Below are 14,705 nucleotides of genomic sequence, written 5' to 3'. Positions count from 1 at the left end.
TCACGAATCTTACGAACTTTTACGAGGTGTCGTCTATGTATTGGAAGGAAATGCATGTTATACACCACCAAACGCAACAAGATATGTCCGCAGTTACACAAGTGCCGATCGCCGCTTCCGCCTCCTGTTGGACTCTCCCTTCTGACGAGGCGAGCTGCGAATACCAAGGGCACGTTTCACTTTAGTCATGAATGGTAGGTGGGTTTCCCTGTCCCTTCCCTATCACAAGATATGGCAACAAGCAACGGAAATGAAGACACGTAGACTAACCATGGGACGAAGTTCTTGCTTCGCATGCTTCTTGCCTTGTCTGGATGTCCTGGGATTGGAAAGTGCCGCGTCTGTAGAAGGGCCACGGGTACATTAAACTCGGCACATATCGGTAATTGCCTAAGTGACAAACTTACTCTTGTCTCTAGTAAAGAAGCGCAATTTGCGGCGAGCAGGTATACGATTCCGTTCACGGTGATGTTCATTACTCTGGAAAGGATTCATATTGATTGCAAGTGATCGATATATGGTAAAGTTTTGGTAGAGGGCAAAGGGTCACGGTTAAATCTTGCGGAACTTATGGAACGTAGTTGTTATGTACTATTCAGGAGCTCCACCATGGGAATGATGTGGTTGTCTACGGTGGATAAGTGGAACTTGCATCGTCATGATATCCATCGGTGAGGTGATTTGCGCCCGCCCGTGGGGCTGAGGGCTGTCATGGGTTGTCATCTTGTGCTGCGGCTGATATGATGCCAGATTTACGGCTTGTTTGTGATTATTTGTAGTAAGAATGATTTCATATCAAAGGCTTTCTGATCTGTTCTGATCGTTCGCGCAGGAGATTCGAGAAACCGCGGTGATCATCTGCATGTTTTCAGATGAGGATATAACCCTCGTTCATGCAGTGCAGAAGCAATATGCTTCCCTGAACCTCAAGTTACCGACCGGAACTTTCACGATTCTAGCTGCAATCGCCTTGATTTCGTCTGATTCTTTATCAATTCAGCCAAAGATCATCGGATTAGCTACGGGATGCAAGTGCCTTCCAAAGGACAAGCTTCCACTGCAAGGCGAGGCTGTGCACGACAGTCATGCAGAAGTTCTCGCTCGTCGCTGCGCCATTCGCTGGTTGATCGAAGAGATCGGTAGGGCGGCCTCTGGTGGATCGCATTGGCATTCTGCGTGGATAACAAAAATGGCAGATGATCGCTATCGTCTTAAAGACGGCGTCTACATGATCATGTATATATCGACACTTCCTTGTGAGAAGCACTAGCCTTGTTTGTTGCGCGTGTCTCATTTCAACCGATCAATGTCAAGGCGGAGACGCTTCTATGCGGTTCCTCGCTACTTTCCAAGATGAGGAGATGGCGGCACTGAAGGACTCTGCAGTGTTCCCACCTTTGGCCCCCGATGTTGCGTCCAGAGGGCGGGATAATTACTCCCTTTTTGGTGTTCTCCGTACGAAGCCTGGGCGTGCGGACTCTCCTCAGACATTGTCGTTGTCGTGCAGCGACAAAATAGCACGCTGGAACGTACTCGGAATACAAGGGGCTTTAGGCTCAGCCTTTTTTCACCCGATCTATTTGAAAAAGATAATCATCGGCGAAGTCCCGCTAGATCTGCACGACGTCGTGAAGTCTGATTGTGAACGAGCGTTCTGGGGGCGCCTGCAAGAAATAGATGGTGCATATGTTGTTCGATCATAGAGTAATGCTTACGATCGTGACATATCTTGCACAGGCCTTTCCGAGGGATACAAATTGAGTCGGCCGGAAGTCCAGTTTACGTCGGTTGGGTTCATCCATTCAAGATCAGTGCAAGAACATTCTTCTCCCGCTCAAAGATCGTGCAATGAATGTAGGTATATATTTATCTTGCATTGTCTCTCTTAAATGCTTTATCATCAGCTTTGACTTGGGTCGCAGACGCTGCGTCACCACATGAGGTACTGATAAATGGCCTCAAACGAGGCGTCTCTCCCAAACATCGCTACAAGACGATTTTCTGGTAAGCAAGCAGTTGATTAACTTTTTTGCAAACCATCTTATGCAACATTTTGGCAATTCAAAGGCCCAGGCTCTCAAAGGTCTCCTTGTTTCACCTATACAGAAAGACGAGGAGCATAGAGAACCTGCCACATGAAAGGTAAGGATCCAGAATAAAGAGGGGGCGATCCCTAGCACTCACAACTTGTTATGTAGTATCACAATGACATATTATCAAGCGAAGGAGAGCATGGCCCAGTACCAGATGGCAAAAAACTGTTTGCTAGGGGAAGGTCAGCCTTTTTCAGGGTGGATTCGAAGTGGAGCTCGATGGGAGAGCTTCGGTACTAGTAGCGATAACGGACAACAAAGTACTGACATTACGAATTAAACGCCAAAAAGAAAAGCAACGAAAGCGCATGTATGTAAGTAAGTGGAATACAACGTGATCAATAGCTGGGGTATATATTAAGAAACACAGCAAATTGTTATATGTGGCGTTCCGCGTTTCCAAAACACCCAGAGATACAAGGAAACTGGGCAACCGTTGACATTATGCCTATAGATCCTTATCCTTGTCAGAGGATTCGGCTTCTGCGAGCAGTTCATCAAGGGAGGTAGTTGGTAACGTCTGGGCCAATAATAATGGCGTCCCGACAAGTGATTCACCATCTGTAAATGTGGGGCTTGATCTGCCAGAGCGACTGTTGCCATTGTTATTGTTATTATTACTGCCGTCCGCAAGCTCCTTTCGAAGTGCCTCTAATTCGCGTTCGAATCTTCGAGGGAGAAAAGTCAGATTCTGTGCAAGGACCCTGAGTTGAGGATGCTTACTTGCGACCGAATACCTCGATGTAGAATCCGCCACCGTTCCACACGCTCACAGAGAATATAAACAAAAGGAATGCTCCACTCCACATAGGGCTATCATACAACAAGAACACCGCAGGTAGTTCTGTCAGGAGAGAGTATACTGAAGGAAAATCAACATCGCTGAGTCGTAACGTTGAACTTTACATACCAAGTTGCCCCGCCATGAATGAAGATTCACGGTACTTTGGAGGGACTGTCGACAAAGCTCGCCCAATGGCACTACGCTTGTCATTCAAAAGGAAAGAAAAGGACGTCGTTCGCTGGCCAGATGCAATCTTGCTTCGACGATCTACCAGTACAAATTTCCAATACATCAACTGCCAACAGATATCTGGATGTCCAGTCATGTCAGTCATCAAGATCATCAACGTGAAGCTTACATATAGCACCGCTCATAAGGAGAGCACGGACTGGATTGAGATACGGGAGTGCCTTCAGCGCGGGGAATCTGTCTTCTGCATTCGGATAGAAGTGCCTGTCCATAGTGATTAATAATTATATGGAGAAGAGCAACTATAACTGACCGGATCACCGTGAATGTAAAAGGTGCGTATATATGCACGAATAACGACGTGACCTTATCCGTGTCATGGAAAACAAGGCTGTTTCTCCAAGTGATAACAGCACTGGCGAGCGAGCCGTGTGATAAGCTATAACAAGCCATGAACAGCGCTGTATTTGATGGGAAGAACCACATGTAGATAAAGTTGAGGATCGTGGCGTAGTAGCAGAGATCGAACAGGAAATAATGCCATGACCGCTTCTTGTATTGGTAGGCACGAAGAGGAAGGAGATATAAGCCTTGCACTGTATATGCGATATGGATCCATCTGCATACAAAACATCAGTCACCACCGAACGCAAAGAACTTTCAAGGATGCATACTGGGGGGCTAAGCCAAAGAGCAACGCCGACACGAGGAGGGACATGACACTAAAGAAAAACGACACTTTATCACGAGTTCTCACTACCTTGGCGGAATGCCATGATTCCGCTAGATTTTGCATACGGAGCGAAACCTGTCATCGACGCGTTAAATCTTGATGAAAGCCACAGGCTCCGAACGTACCTTCAGCTTGAAATTTTTGATCTCGCGATCGAAATTCTCCGCCAGTACATCGCTTGATTGCACACGTTTCTTCAAGGCTTCCTCAGCTTTCGATTTCAACCTATCACTGTGCTTCTGTATCTGCCGCTGGAGTAAGTCCAGCCGAGAGTCAAAGAAGGTCTCCATCGTATCTATCATAAAAGTAGGTCAGATTTTGGGTAGCCATGACAAGACGATAGGGCAGAAGACTTGCCTAGCAAGGTAAAAGCGCCTGTCTCGTCTCGTATAAAGCGTTCGAAAGGTGCAGAAAAGTATCCTGCCCCGGTCACTGGCCCAGGAGACTCCATTCTTAAAGTTGGAGGCGGTGGCCTTGAAACCGTTGTGGAAGTCTGAAAATTGAATTTGCGAGTGCAAAACAAGCTTATACGGAGTGGCACTCTAAAGCAGTGGATGTTTGAAGCGCTTGTCAAAGGGCAGTGCGTCACACGCCGACATAAATGTATGCTTATGTCACCACGAGTAAGTTCTGCCTCTCATCGAGTCTCGACCTCTTTTGGATTCGACTCCGAAGTACACTCTTTAGTATGGACCTTTGGACCTCCGTAATAGTACTGTCGTTCCCGGTACCTGACTTAGCAGAGACCAGTACTAGTAACGTAGTGAGCCAATCAACTTTGTTTTATCGTTAGTCCGCGTCTAGGTAACTCTAAATCTTAACGAGAGGGTTCAGATAAATAACTCAGGTTTTATGGACGAGCACCAGAACAGGTATAGTCTGTCCAGTATATAGAATTCAAGACACAATCACGACAGGTAACGCGGTGCAATGCTCTATGTAGGTTACAGCAATTTGTTCACATCAATGAAAGGTCGCCAAACTTCTCTTTGTAACCTGGAAGCATTGCTCAAGCGAAATGAAATATAACACAATTCGATGAACGTACCAGGTACAGTCCATTTGCCTTTCTGGACCATGGTCTCGACTGCTTCCAGTATCCGTGGGTGGGCGTTGCCGACGTCCTCCACCTAAGCAAGCAAACAAACAAAATTAGAATATATTCCAAGACTAAGAGCAGAAGACGTACCGTCAAGTCTTCGAACGGACGGGCCTCTTCGATGTTAGCAAGCGTTGCCTGCAACTCCTTGAGTTCCACGTCAATTTGGGCGGCTGTCGCTTGGGCTTTCTCAACCTGCGTTGATCATGAAGACACTTAGTCATGACACCACAACCTTGAGCGAATAGAGGTCGTACCGCTTTGGCCTCGAAAGTTTCGATGGCTTTGACGTGGGCAGATACGTCGTATGTAACAACCTTGAACTCCTTCAACAGCTTCTCGGCTTCGTCGACAATTGCTTTGTTCTTCAAGACAGAGCGGTAGTGCGCGAGGTCAACAGTGGTGGGTTGAGATGCATATTGCGACTGGAGGCGTTGAGCATCCCCGTGCCGTTTGCGGAATGCCTGCAGAGCAGCGATGGTATCTGCAAATTCAGAACCTCTATCAGCCTAGCTGCAACTTTACAAGTTGAGGTTCATGCCTTTTCCGAGCCCAAGTGTCGAGTAAATGCGGGTGAAGTCCTGTTAGCGGAGAAACGAAGATGAGCGACGGCGCGACTCAGCACGAAAAAAAAACGAGACTTACAACCGCGGCTACTGCTGCTTTTGATGCCATGGTTTAGAGAAAGGCGGGAAATAATGCGAGCAGCTGGGACACTATAAAGGCACACGTTGGCTACCACGAATAATAATGCTGCAAAGGACGACTGAAACGAGCGGAGGCAAGGCCGGGAATTGCCGATCCCATTTATTCCGACTCTCGACGAAACTTGACGGACGCGTGCAAAGTCCAAGCTGTACAACAATGCTTCATTTATGGTCTCCTCTGCTTTACACAAAGGTTCTATTCCAAAATACTGCATTTAAGGTTCCCCGGAAGACACTGAGGTGAATCTGGCTTCGCTGCAGGCAGGCGCTCAATGATAGTCTCGTAAAAACTTGTGAAGTGTTCCGAACATTCAGCTCACAATGTTGAAGCAACCATCGAAGTCAGTGTGAGATCCAGATATCCAAGAAGCACGAGTACATGTAATACGACAGCACGGCCCGTTCAGATAAGACACATGAACTGGTCTCCCAATCACCTGACACCCTTATCTTGCGCCGCTGCCCTTATAAGAACGATACGTACAAACGACCTTCTCCTCGACCCTTTTTCCTCTGGAGCGTAGACGCAGATCGAGAGCAGTGGAGCTCGTGTGAGACAGAGAACCTGGGCTAACAACGTATTTGTGAGTCAAGTAACGCCCTTTCCTTGACCTAATTTAGATGTATGCAAACGCCCAGCGTGCACGAGTTATTGGATGGACGGGTTTACTTCTACCCTTCCTGTCGTCAAACCGTTTCGCGCTATGGGACCGTTGCCTAGCGTTCTCCTTACTGTCGCAGCGATTGTTTTGGCGTACAATTTCATTCAGTCGAGAAAGAGGCGTGTGACAACCTCGAATGTTGCTCATACGTCACCTGTGACCGAGAAAGATGGAAAGACAAACAAGAATAGGGAACCGGGCGGTATGTTTTAACGTTCCGGTACATGTGATGACGCTCACAAATTAATAGGATGGATCGCGGAAGAGTTTGATTATCCCGAAATAGATCCGTGCTCCTTCCCACTGATGGATGTGCGTCCAGTACCGTACAGACCATTCCGGTATGGTGAATATCAGTAAGTACTTTACCTGTCTCTTTGTTTCGTCTGCGATGCCCAAATGTTGGCGCACGAGTCTGCGTGCGTGTGTGGCACGTGGATACAATCCGCGAATATGATCTGTAGCATCATTTTATACTCCCCCGACCGTACTCATGGCTGATGAATTTTGTCATCTCTTGCGAATGCAGAATCACGATGGGTATTCGCACGATGCCTTGGAGTGAATGGATTGAACTGGACTCAACCTACCCACACTGGCAGCGGGTGCGCAAATTCCGCGTTCGCACGCGCGGGCATGACGCCGTGCGCGTTCTCCCCGCCCGAGAAGACGAATCTGTCAAGGTTCAGGGTGGCGCATGGGCAGGTATGTGTTATCTTCTTTGAACGGAAGGGTAGAATCTATGCTGATAAGCTACAGCAAAGGAGCTCGTGTATGAACTCGCAGAGTACCTTCCACGGCGATACCCCTCGAGTTTCCGGGTAACACGATTTCCGAACGGTGTACCAGGGCCGTCAATTGGTGGCGTATCGCTCGCTTGGGGACATCAACAGCCCGTGCAAATTATTGAAGCGGTTGAGACAGGAGATAAATTTGATTTAGGGGTGCTGGAGGGTCTGAATGGTGTTGAAATGGGCGAAGAGGCAATGAGGATTACTGCAGGGCTGTGAGTACCGTGTCACTATATCAGACATTCCTGACCTTCTGTTAGTATACAAGAAGACGTGGCACTCATGATCGAGGGTATAGGGTTTCTACACTACCTTGGTTAATAAATCTGAAAACGTTTGTTCACACAGGCACGGATGGCAAGTACTATTTCCAGGGAGGAGCGATCTGCATTCCAGGTAAGTGCAAACAGCGAACACGAAGATTGCACCTGACATCATCTTCTCAGGATTCTGGCGCATGCGGGACAAGATCGGAATGACCCTGGACGATATACATATTTCAGGAAACGTTCCACGGTGTAAGCCTGACCTATCATATTTTGGTTTTGTCCACGCTGATATCGGCCGCCGGGCGCAAAGTCAAAGAGAAACTGCAGATGAGCATGGAAAAGTTTTTCAGACGGATGCCGGTGGACAAGCCGGTTATTCGAAATAATTATTTTATGCAAGTATGTAAGCCATCGTCGCACGTGTCAGATGGCGACGTTGAGGCACGACTGGACGTGGAGGAAGAGTGCGCTTCCGATATTGATCCAGAAGAATTGGGTTGGTCAGAATCAACGAACGGACTGGAGGATGAATTTTCGCATGGACACGGACATGGTGCACTACCTGCACCGTACCTCGCGCCGTCAACACTACGACTACGATCGGAGAGGCAAACACTGCGTCGACTTCCTCGCACAGGAGCCATCGTTTTTGGGATTCGGACGTACCTGTTCAAGATCGAGGAACTGGCTCGGGAGCGAGGAGTGGCTGATCGGCTTGCAAGTGCCATAAGAAGTTGGCCTAACGATGTTGGGGTATACAAAGGGCGTAAAATGTATGGTGATATACTACTGAACTACTTAGATGAGTGCGCAGCAAGGGAAGGCGTGCAGGAGGAGGGACTTAAATACCCATATTGAGGTTAAGGGGTATAATAATATTTAAAAGGAATACTAGCACAGGGGAAGAAATGACGTGCGTCGGATCTTCTAAAAGTAGCAAATGATTGGGTTTATCGAGCGTTTATTAGAACTCCGATTCAAGTTCAATATAACACGAGACTACGTCAGACGTCGTCATTCCTCCTCTGACCTCACCTCAAGAAAAATTGGAGCAGATTACGCACGGGCCACAAAGGATACACCGGAGCTGTTGGCTTCGTGCCGAATATTCATTATATCGGTGAAATACTGTAAAAAAACTTTGTTGACCACCAAAAGCTCGTCATCATGTCCGCTACTCCACCTAAAAACGGTGATACATCCAGCTCCCCTGACGTCAGGCCACAACCCCCTCTTGCAAGGCAGACTAGATCTGATTTTGACCTCGAGCCTAATCCATTCGAGCAATCCTTTTCTCGTCCATCCCATGTCCGCCATTCCCCTCCATCCAAACGTGATTCATCTAGTCCAGTATCTCTACATGACAGACCACCCTCTGCTGCTTCAAATAAAAATTCAAAGGATGGTAGGTCTACTTCTCCGAGACCAGTACTACCCCCTTTGGCAGCCATAGCATCTCCCACTACAGATCAATCTTATGGCTGGCAATTTTCTTCATCTCTTGCAAACTCCCTTCGCGCTGGTCCACTCTCCCCCGCCATGCTAGCCGGCCCACAGCAGGGTTCAGACTCCGCATCCCATTTGCCTTTTGACACCTCTTTCCGAACCGGTTTGACACCCCGCACCGGTCTTACACCCCGCACAGGATTGACACCAGGCACCGGCTTGACACCCCTGGTAGGGGGTCCTGTCTCTTTCCCCCCTCCGTCCCCAAATACTGCCGCTTTTTTGGCGCTTATGAATAATAATGCGGGCGCTAATTCAAACGCGACTATAACACCAAATACCCTTAGCGCAATTACAGGTGTTCTTAACTCCTCTTCAGCGCAATATAGTTCTGTCACACATGCTCCCACAACTAGTTCTCACCTATCCACATCCGTCACTGCTAATCAGGAAAACAGTGATCCTCCTTACCTCAGCGCATCCTCTGCCGCAAGCACGGCTGCAAATGGTTTATATTTGCTTTCTCAAGCTCATCAGGAGCTTACGAAACGTGAAGAGGCACAGGCACGTGCCAACAATGTTGCAAATGCAACTAACGGAAGACGTGGTGTAAAGCGCAAATCGTACGATCAAGCAAGTCCACCACCCCAACCTGCTCCCACAGCCCGTGCCCAATCTCAGCAGCAACATACTTCTCCCGTTAAGCGCGCACGCGCTAACACTGTAACCAGTGTCAGCACCAATGGTCGTGGTAAAGCATCTACAGATGATGAGGAGGACGAGGAGGACGAGGATGATGACGACCTACCACCCTCTCACAATGCTGGTGGGCGGAAGCAGACAAGGAAGCCCGAAACAGAGGAAGAGAAGAGACGTAACTTCCTCGAACGAAATAGACAAGGTTTGCCTTTCTTTAGATTTCCTCTTCAGGTTACTGAGCTGCCGTGTAGCCGCCCTAAAGTGTCGACAGCGCAAAAAGGCATGGCTTGCATCATTGCAGGCCAAGGTCGAGTATCTCCAGACGGAGAACGAGCGGCTGACATCCGCTCTTGTCTCATCGCGCGAGGAGATCTCGCGGTTATCTGCCCTCGTTGGAGGTGCCGTCATTGGACCAGGGGGACCGACTGTCGGTCCAGGAGTGGGCCCACCACCAGTAGCGGTCAATGGCGTGGTCACGAATGGCCAACCTATCAGCATGAACATGAATCTTGTTGCCAAGGGCGCACCCGCCACCTCTGGCCGCGCGAGCTATGGGTACTAAATGCCTTGAAGCTCCAGCCGTCCTTCGATCTACTATTCGTTTCATGATGTGTTGCGCTACACGTTGAGTCGGCACCGCTCATTACGAATATGCACCGCGTAGGATGTAGGATTGTCGTTATCTTTATTTTTGCATCATCGTTGACACACGAGAAAGATATCACTGCGTCTCTTTCTCTTGCATAGTCCTTGCATCATCCCTAGCATTCTATTTCTCACTAGTCTCTACCTACCGCCCGCGGTGCCATCGCTTGCATTGGCACCACTTCGACGTCGTCCTCGGCACAGCTTAGCACATTGCCATACCCCTTATCTCGACCTCTCGACCTAAACACTCCGCAGAAGAAAATACAAATTGTATCCCTCGCTTGTACGTTGTGAAGTAGGCAATATATCATACATACGTCATACATTTGTACATCCTGACCTGAATACATACAGAGGCATCGGCGCGCGCACATGAAATGCGCTGCCCTCGGTTGTATAACAAGTCGGGAAAATATCAAGGGATGAAATCATTGTCATTTTTGTCCCAGACGCAAAACACCTCCGTCGTTCGACTGATCCACTGTGCAACCAGGTACACAGATGCATATTGATATTACTGTGCCGCGTAAGTCCACATATCGGACAATGTGCCAGCATGTACCGCATGTCCGCAAACTTCCGACAGTTATCACATGGTATCCGCGTCCATCCATCAATATTCCATTCTTACAGCCTGGCGGCAGTTCGGTCCCCAGGATTTAAGAAATGATTACCAGTGAGTCGGTCATTTACTACCCTGTGGGGGGAACTATCACAATCGCAGAACCTCATTATCGACGCTCCTTCGTCGATAATTCTCTCTGGTCTGATTGCGCCCATATTCGATAGGCCGTGGACCCTGAGGCCTCGAGGCCTGGTGGCGCGATCGCTTCATGCGGATTGTGACGAGAAGTTGTCGCGAGCTACCCTATCTGCCAGTTGTGTTGGACGTACGTACATCCTCCGCTAAGCGCGCGTTTGTGACATAGTACGTTTCACCGCACTTCCTGCCCCTCCCCCAAGTCAGCGTGACGGTGGTGACTATCCAATCTGAGGCAGGTTCGGATACGTGGCCGGGTATTGGATTCTGTCGGCCAAACAGATAAGGCGGATAAGGAATTTATTTTATGTAAAAACTACTCATTTTCCATGCATTTGCTAGATCTTCGAGTGGAAGATTCTAAAGCGGGCAAGGAACACATGGACCGTCGTGAAGGAAGTGAAAACAAACGTAGTAGCGTTGATTGAATCAATGTTACGACGTCGAGGAGCCCAACATCCGCCGTACAGTTATCGCTCTTCGCTATAGCGCTCATACCACGTGCACGCTTTTGCGATGAGAAATAACATGTCGTGCGAGGCATGGGGCGGCGGACATATTTAGGTCCGTTTGCGCCTCCCTCTTTTTTCGAGGCATCCTGGGCTATCGCTGACGGCCTCTGCACTCAGCATGTTTTGACTCGGGCCACTGCGCCGCCGGCCCGCCAGGAGCCTATATACAGACTTCTCGCGATTCGTGCTTTCGGGCCGCGGCATACAGTCATATTCACATCTAGTTGACAGTGTGATAAGGACACGGACAGACCTACCACCTGCTGATGACGCAGCTAACGTACCTGCAACTACAGCCGGCGGGGCGACTGGCGCCGAATATGGACCACCATGAATATGTCTCCCTGTCCTGGTGAAACACAGGCAGCTCTCGCCAAGACCTCCCACACTGTGTCACCGATATCTCTGAAGATACGCAGATTCCGATCTTCGTGAGCTTTTCGATACGTTCGGGTATGTCGCCAGGTTGTATGTCGGTCGTGACCGAGAGGCGGGTATTGGCAAAGGTTTGCATTCGTTTTCTTTGATGAGCGCATTATATATTGCGCAGCGGACGATGGAAAACCTAACCGGCAAAGGTGATTTTGAGGGTACTGGACAGTGGTCGTCACCTGAATATGGATTCTTCAACTCAGGGAACCTGTGACTCTCGTAGTATTCGCACCCCTCTTCTCGAGCGCTTTTCGTCCCTCTTCCACTCTCACCACAACACCGATGATGCCAACCGAAATCCAAACGTGGTGGGAAACGAATTAGCGCACAAAGGGGCTGGAGACGCTGCGAAAGGTAATGAGTACAACAGCCCAACGCACCTACTCCCGAAGTACCTCAGAGGTCTCCGACCACAGAGCAGCGCGTCAGCACTAAGGGTCAGAAAACCAAATCAAGAGCTCTATGGAAGGCGTTATGGGAGAAGTCCCGGTATGCACGCACCCGCACCATCGACCCATCAATTCCGTTCGAAAATACATCAAACTCGTCGACGGTTTCCCGAAACGCATCTCCAGTTTATACATTCAGCTTCGCACCCGCCATGTCCCACTCAACCACCACCTCTACCGCATCAACAGGAGCGACACACCTGACTGCCCCATATGCCCTGGAACTAAGGAAACGATCCATCATTACCTCTTTGATTGCCCTCAATACAGACAGGAACGCCATCTCCTCGCCAATGCTCTCCGTCGTGATGCCACCTCGATCTCCTATGTACATCCTCACATCCGAAAAGCCATCCCACACCTCAGCAGGTTTATCAATAACACCGGACCTTTCGGTGAGCTGTAAATACTGTCCAACTATGCCGCTACCGTGTAGAACGCACGCCCAGAGGTTGTCCACGACACCGCCTGCCGTCCCCTCAACATCCGCGACACCTCCTGTTCCTACTACTAGTACAGCCCACCTAGTTTCAACACGTTATAGTGATTTTGCGGCGATTTCCCACTATGTGATTTTCCTCGAGTGCACAGGTGCTAGCCATGAATTGTCTGCTAGAGTGACTGACAATTATCATGTAAGTATGTAGTTACTCGGTGGAACCACTCAAACATCTTCTCCAAGACCACAACCTTAAATCTCGCCAATCACCCGCCAAAGTTCACTGCTTTCTGTACATGGCTAGACTTATTCTTTATATCACCCGTCCTAGTCGAGCCACATTGTCAAGACAGCCGCAAATCAGTCGTACAGGAGTGTCTTGCTGCGACTGACCCGACAATGTCAATCTGTCGTCAATGGAATGGATGGGGATTTTCAAGAACGGTCTGATCTAGCATCGAGCTCTCAGCCAGACAGCTAATGTCTTCGATTATACTCGCGATAAGACTTGACCGACTTTCATTGTGCCCGAACGGTACCGCAGGTCAACCAATGCGGTAAGTGTGTAACAGTGCAGACAAATGATATTTTAAGTGAGTTGCCATTCTAATCCATGCTACGATAAATACTCGTATGCAGCGTTTGAGGTTAATTGGACTGTCAGAATGTAAACGTCTGGTTAAAACGTACCTTCGAGAGGGAGGATGGTGGTAACACCCATGAGTCCTGTCAACTGTTCGATGTGAACAGGGACCTCTTTAGAAAACAAATTAGTCCACCTGGATACAGGCGCTGCTTCATATCCTACAAACATGCTGAAGGAGTTGATGACATTGAGTTCAAAAAAAACAGACTGGATGAGACGTGCAAAGTGGGGAGGGAGCGGAGTACCTTGTCGAATGTGTGCCACAACCAATGATGTAATCCTTACGTATAGGAAGATGGATATAGCACCGGTCGCCAATCTGAGTGCTTGATCTACACAGCAATAAGCTGTGAAGATCACGAATGGGATGAGCCTTAAAAACGCTTGAACGAAGGGGTTCCCAACTTTCTCAACTCCCCCTCTGATCGCCGGTTCGTTTGAACGTGTTGCTCGTAAGGCTACTGCAGATTCCCACAAGGATCTTTTGCGTTCTCGAATACCGGCGCTGCACGTGCATACATTGTACCGAAGCTGTCTTCTAAGTGAGGATTGAATTCCTGCTGTCTCATCAGCAATGTCTTGTGTACTCGTATTGACGACAATGAAACAGACCCGCTGACTCACCACGAACCATACTGTTGCCCGATCATTCAATATCCCAGCAGGCTTCTTGTGCATATATTAGGCTACAATCGGTTGCAGCGGAGCACTAAAATCTTGGGCGCCGACCATGTCTTCCTTGAACACTGAGGTACAAGAGCTGTTGGTTACCATGCCACGTCAGACGTTGCAAGGTCATAGCAGATGGGTGAACGGTGCTGTGCACCTGCCTGGCGGACAACGGATCATCACATGTTCAGTGGACAGCTCACTCCGACTATGGGATCTAGAGAGCGACGCACAAATAGGAGAGAACTGGCGAGATGAGAATGACACAGGAGTGTGGTCCATGGCATTGTCTCCAAATGGCAAGACTGTTGCCAGCGGAAGTGAAGACGGGAAAGTGAAGTTATGGAAGGTCGAGACGGGAGAGGTTATTGCCAAATGGTCAGTGCACACCCATATCGTGTGTGCATTGTGCTGGAGTGCAGATGGTAACAAAGTGCTGAGTGGATCCTGGGATGGGACGGCAAGAGTCTGGGATGTCGAGGACAGGAAAACTGTCCTGACAATTGAACCTAGAGACGGGTGGGTGAACGCGGTAATATACTCGCCCGATGCAACGAAAATTGCAACCGGTGGAGACATGTATGCAGCCAACATCTGGGATGCCAAGACGGGCGATCAGCTTCAAACGCTCAAACACGGCATGAATGGAGTTTGGAGCTTGGCATGGATGTTGGATGG

General features: G+C 48.9%; 6 protein-coding genes across 6 annotated transcripts; 3 read left to right on the top strand and 3 right to left on the bottom strand.

Moving 5' to 3' along the window:
• Positions 1 to 27: 27 nt before the first annotated feature.
• F5891DRAFT_1021936 (uncharacterized protein) lies at positions 28 to 711 on the bottom strand. Its single transcript, XM_041361211.1, has 3 exons — positions 408 to 711; positions 271 to 341; positions 28 to 219 (listed from the first exon to the last, which is right to left on the bottom strand). Exons 1-3 carry the CDS (start codon positions 493 to 495, stop codon positions 94 to 96), a joined length of 285 nt encoding a protein of 94 aa, XP_041228543.1. The 5' UTR covers positions 496 to 711; the 3' UTR covers positions 28 to 93.
• Positions 712 to 862: 151 nt separating this feature from the next.
• F5891DRAFT_948404 (adenosine deaminase/editase) lies at positions 863 to 2,373 on the top strand (the record flags this gene model as incomplete). The annotated part of the gene is made up of 6 exons (XM_041374803.1): positions 863 to 1,256; positions 1,315 to 1,680; positions 1,738 to 1,854; positions 1,905 to 2,004; positions 2,068 to 2,142; positions 2,199 to 2,373. The coding sequence occupies 6 exons, from the start codon at positions 863 to 865 to the stop codon at positions 2,371 to 2,373; spliced, it is 1,227 nt and encodes a 408-aa protein (XP_041228542.1).
• Positions 2,374 to 2,457: 84 nt separating this feature from the next.
• F5891DRAFT_134815 (uncharacterized protein) lies at positions 2,458 to 4,383 on the bottom strand. The gene is made up of 8 exons (XM_041370620.1): positions 4,157 to 4,383; positions 3,925 to 4,094; positions 3,741 to 3,874; positions 3,380 to 3,685; positions 3,236 to 3,330; positions 3,004 to 3,186; positions 2,817 to 2,955; positions 2,458 to 2,761 (listed from the first exon to the last, which is right to left on the bottom strand). Exons 1-8 carry the CDS (start codon positions 4,248 to 4,250, stop codon positions 2,542 to 2,544), a joined length of 1,341 nt encoding a protein of 446 aa, XP_041228541.1. The 5' UTR covers positions 4,251 to 4,383; the 3' UTR covers positions 2,458 to 2,541.
• Positions 4,384 to 4,405: 22 nt separating this feature from the next.
• On the bottom strand, positions 4,406 to 5,703 carry F5891DRAFT_1021921 (ATP7, subunit D of the stator stalk of mitochondrial F1F0 ATP synthase). Its single transcript, XM_041361210.1, has 6 exons — positions 5,544 to 5,703; positions 5,440 to 5,479; positions 5,156 to 5,382; positions 4,989 to 5,093; positions 4,848 to 4,929; positions 4,406 to 4,795 (listed from the first exon to the last, which is right to left on the bottom strand). Exons 1-6 carry the CDS (start codon positions 5,571 to 5,573, stop codon positions 4,758 to 4,760), a joined length of 522 nt encoding a protein of 173 aa, XP_041228540.1. The 5' UTR covers positions 5,574 to 5,703; the 3' UTR covers positions 4,406 to 4,757.
• A 1,100-nt stretch (positions 5,704 to 6,803) lies between these two features.
• Positions 6,804 to 8,185, top strand: F5891DRAFT_948257 (uncharacterized protein; the record flags this gene model as incomplete). Its single annotated transcript, XM_041374793.1, has 6 exons — positions 6,804 to 6,972; positions 7,027 to 7,273; positions 7,319 to 7,350; positions 7,407 to 7,454; positions 7,505 to 7,576; positions 7,638 to 8,185. 6 exons carry the CDS (start codon positions 6,804 to 6,806, stop codon positions 8,183 to 8,185), a joined length of 1,116 nt encoding a protein of 371 aa, XP_041228539.1.
• A 309-nt stretch (positions 8,186 to 8,494) lies between these two features.
• On the top strand, positions 8,495 to 10,034 carry F5891DRAFT_1186107 (uncharacterized protein; the record flags this gene model as incomplete). The annotated part of the gene is made up of 2 exons (XM_041366646.1): positions 8,495 to 9,674; positions 9,724 to 10,034. 2 exons carry the CDS (start codon positions 8,495 to 8,497, stop codon positions 10,032 to 10,034), a joined length of 1,491 nt encoding a protein of 496 aa, XP_041228538.1.
• Between the last annotated feature and the right edge of the window lie 4,671 nt (positions 10,035 to 14,705).

Source organism: Suillus fuscotomentosus, assembly GCF_016647785.1.
Source record: "Suillus fuscotomentosus strain FC203 chromosome Unknown F5891scaffold_15, whole genome shotgun sequence".
Classification (NCBI taxonomy): domain Eukaryota; kingdom Fungi; phylum Basidiomycota; class Agaricomycetes; order Boletales; family Suillaceae; genus Suillus; species Suillus fuscotomentosus.
The sequence above is the reverse complement of the archived record's forward strand: the minus strand, read 5'-3'. Positions and strand labels throughout refer to the sequence as shown.

Excerpts from the sequence above, each read along its gene's own strand:
- F5891DRAFT_1021936 (XM_041361211.1), bottom strand. The coding sequence starts at position 495 with ATGAATCCTTTCCAGAGTAATGAACATCACCGTGAACGGAATCGTATA. Across the intron at positions 342-407 it reads CTTCTTTACTAGAGACAAGA|ACGCGGCACTTTCCAATCCC; the intron begins GTAAGTTTGTCA and ends GCCCTTCTACAG. Across the intron at positions 220-270 it reads AGCAAGAACTTCGTCCCATG|GGAAGGGACAGGGAAACCCA; the intron begins GTTAGTCTACGT and ends ATCTTGTGATAG.
- F5891DRAFT_1021921 (XM_041361210.1), bottom strand. The coding sequence starts at position 5,573 with ATGGCATCAAAAGCAGCAGTAGCCGCGGTT. Across the intron at positions 5,480-5,543 it reads AAGCAGCAGTAGCCGCGGTT|GACTTCACCCGCATTTACTC; the intron begins GTAAGTCTCGTT and ends CTCCGCTAACAG. Across the intron at positions 4,796-4,847 it reads AGGCAAATGGACTGTACCTG|GTTACAAAGAGAAGTTTGGC; the intron begins GTACGTTCATCG and ends CAATGCTTCCAG.
- F5891DRAFT_134815 (XM_041370620.1), bottom strand. The coding sequence starts at position 4,250 with ATGGAGTCTCCTGGGCCAGTGACCGGGGCAGGATACTTTTCTGCACCT. Across the intron at positions 3,187-3,235 it reads CCTTATGAGCGGTGCTATAT|ATATCTGTTGGCAGTTGATG; the intron begins GTAAGCTTCACG and ends CTGGACATCCAG. Across the intron at positions 2,762-2,816 it reads ATCGAGGTATTCGGTCGCAA|ATTCGAACGCGAATTAGAGG; the intron begins GTAAGCATCCTC and ends TCTCCCTCGAAG.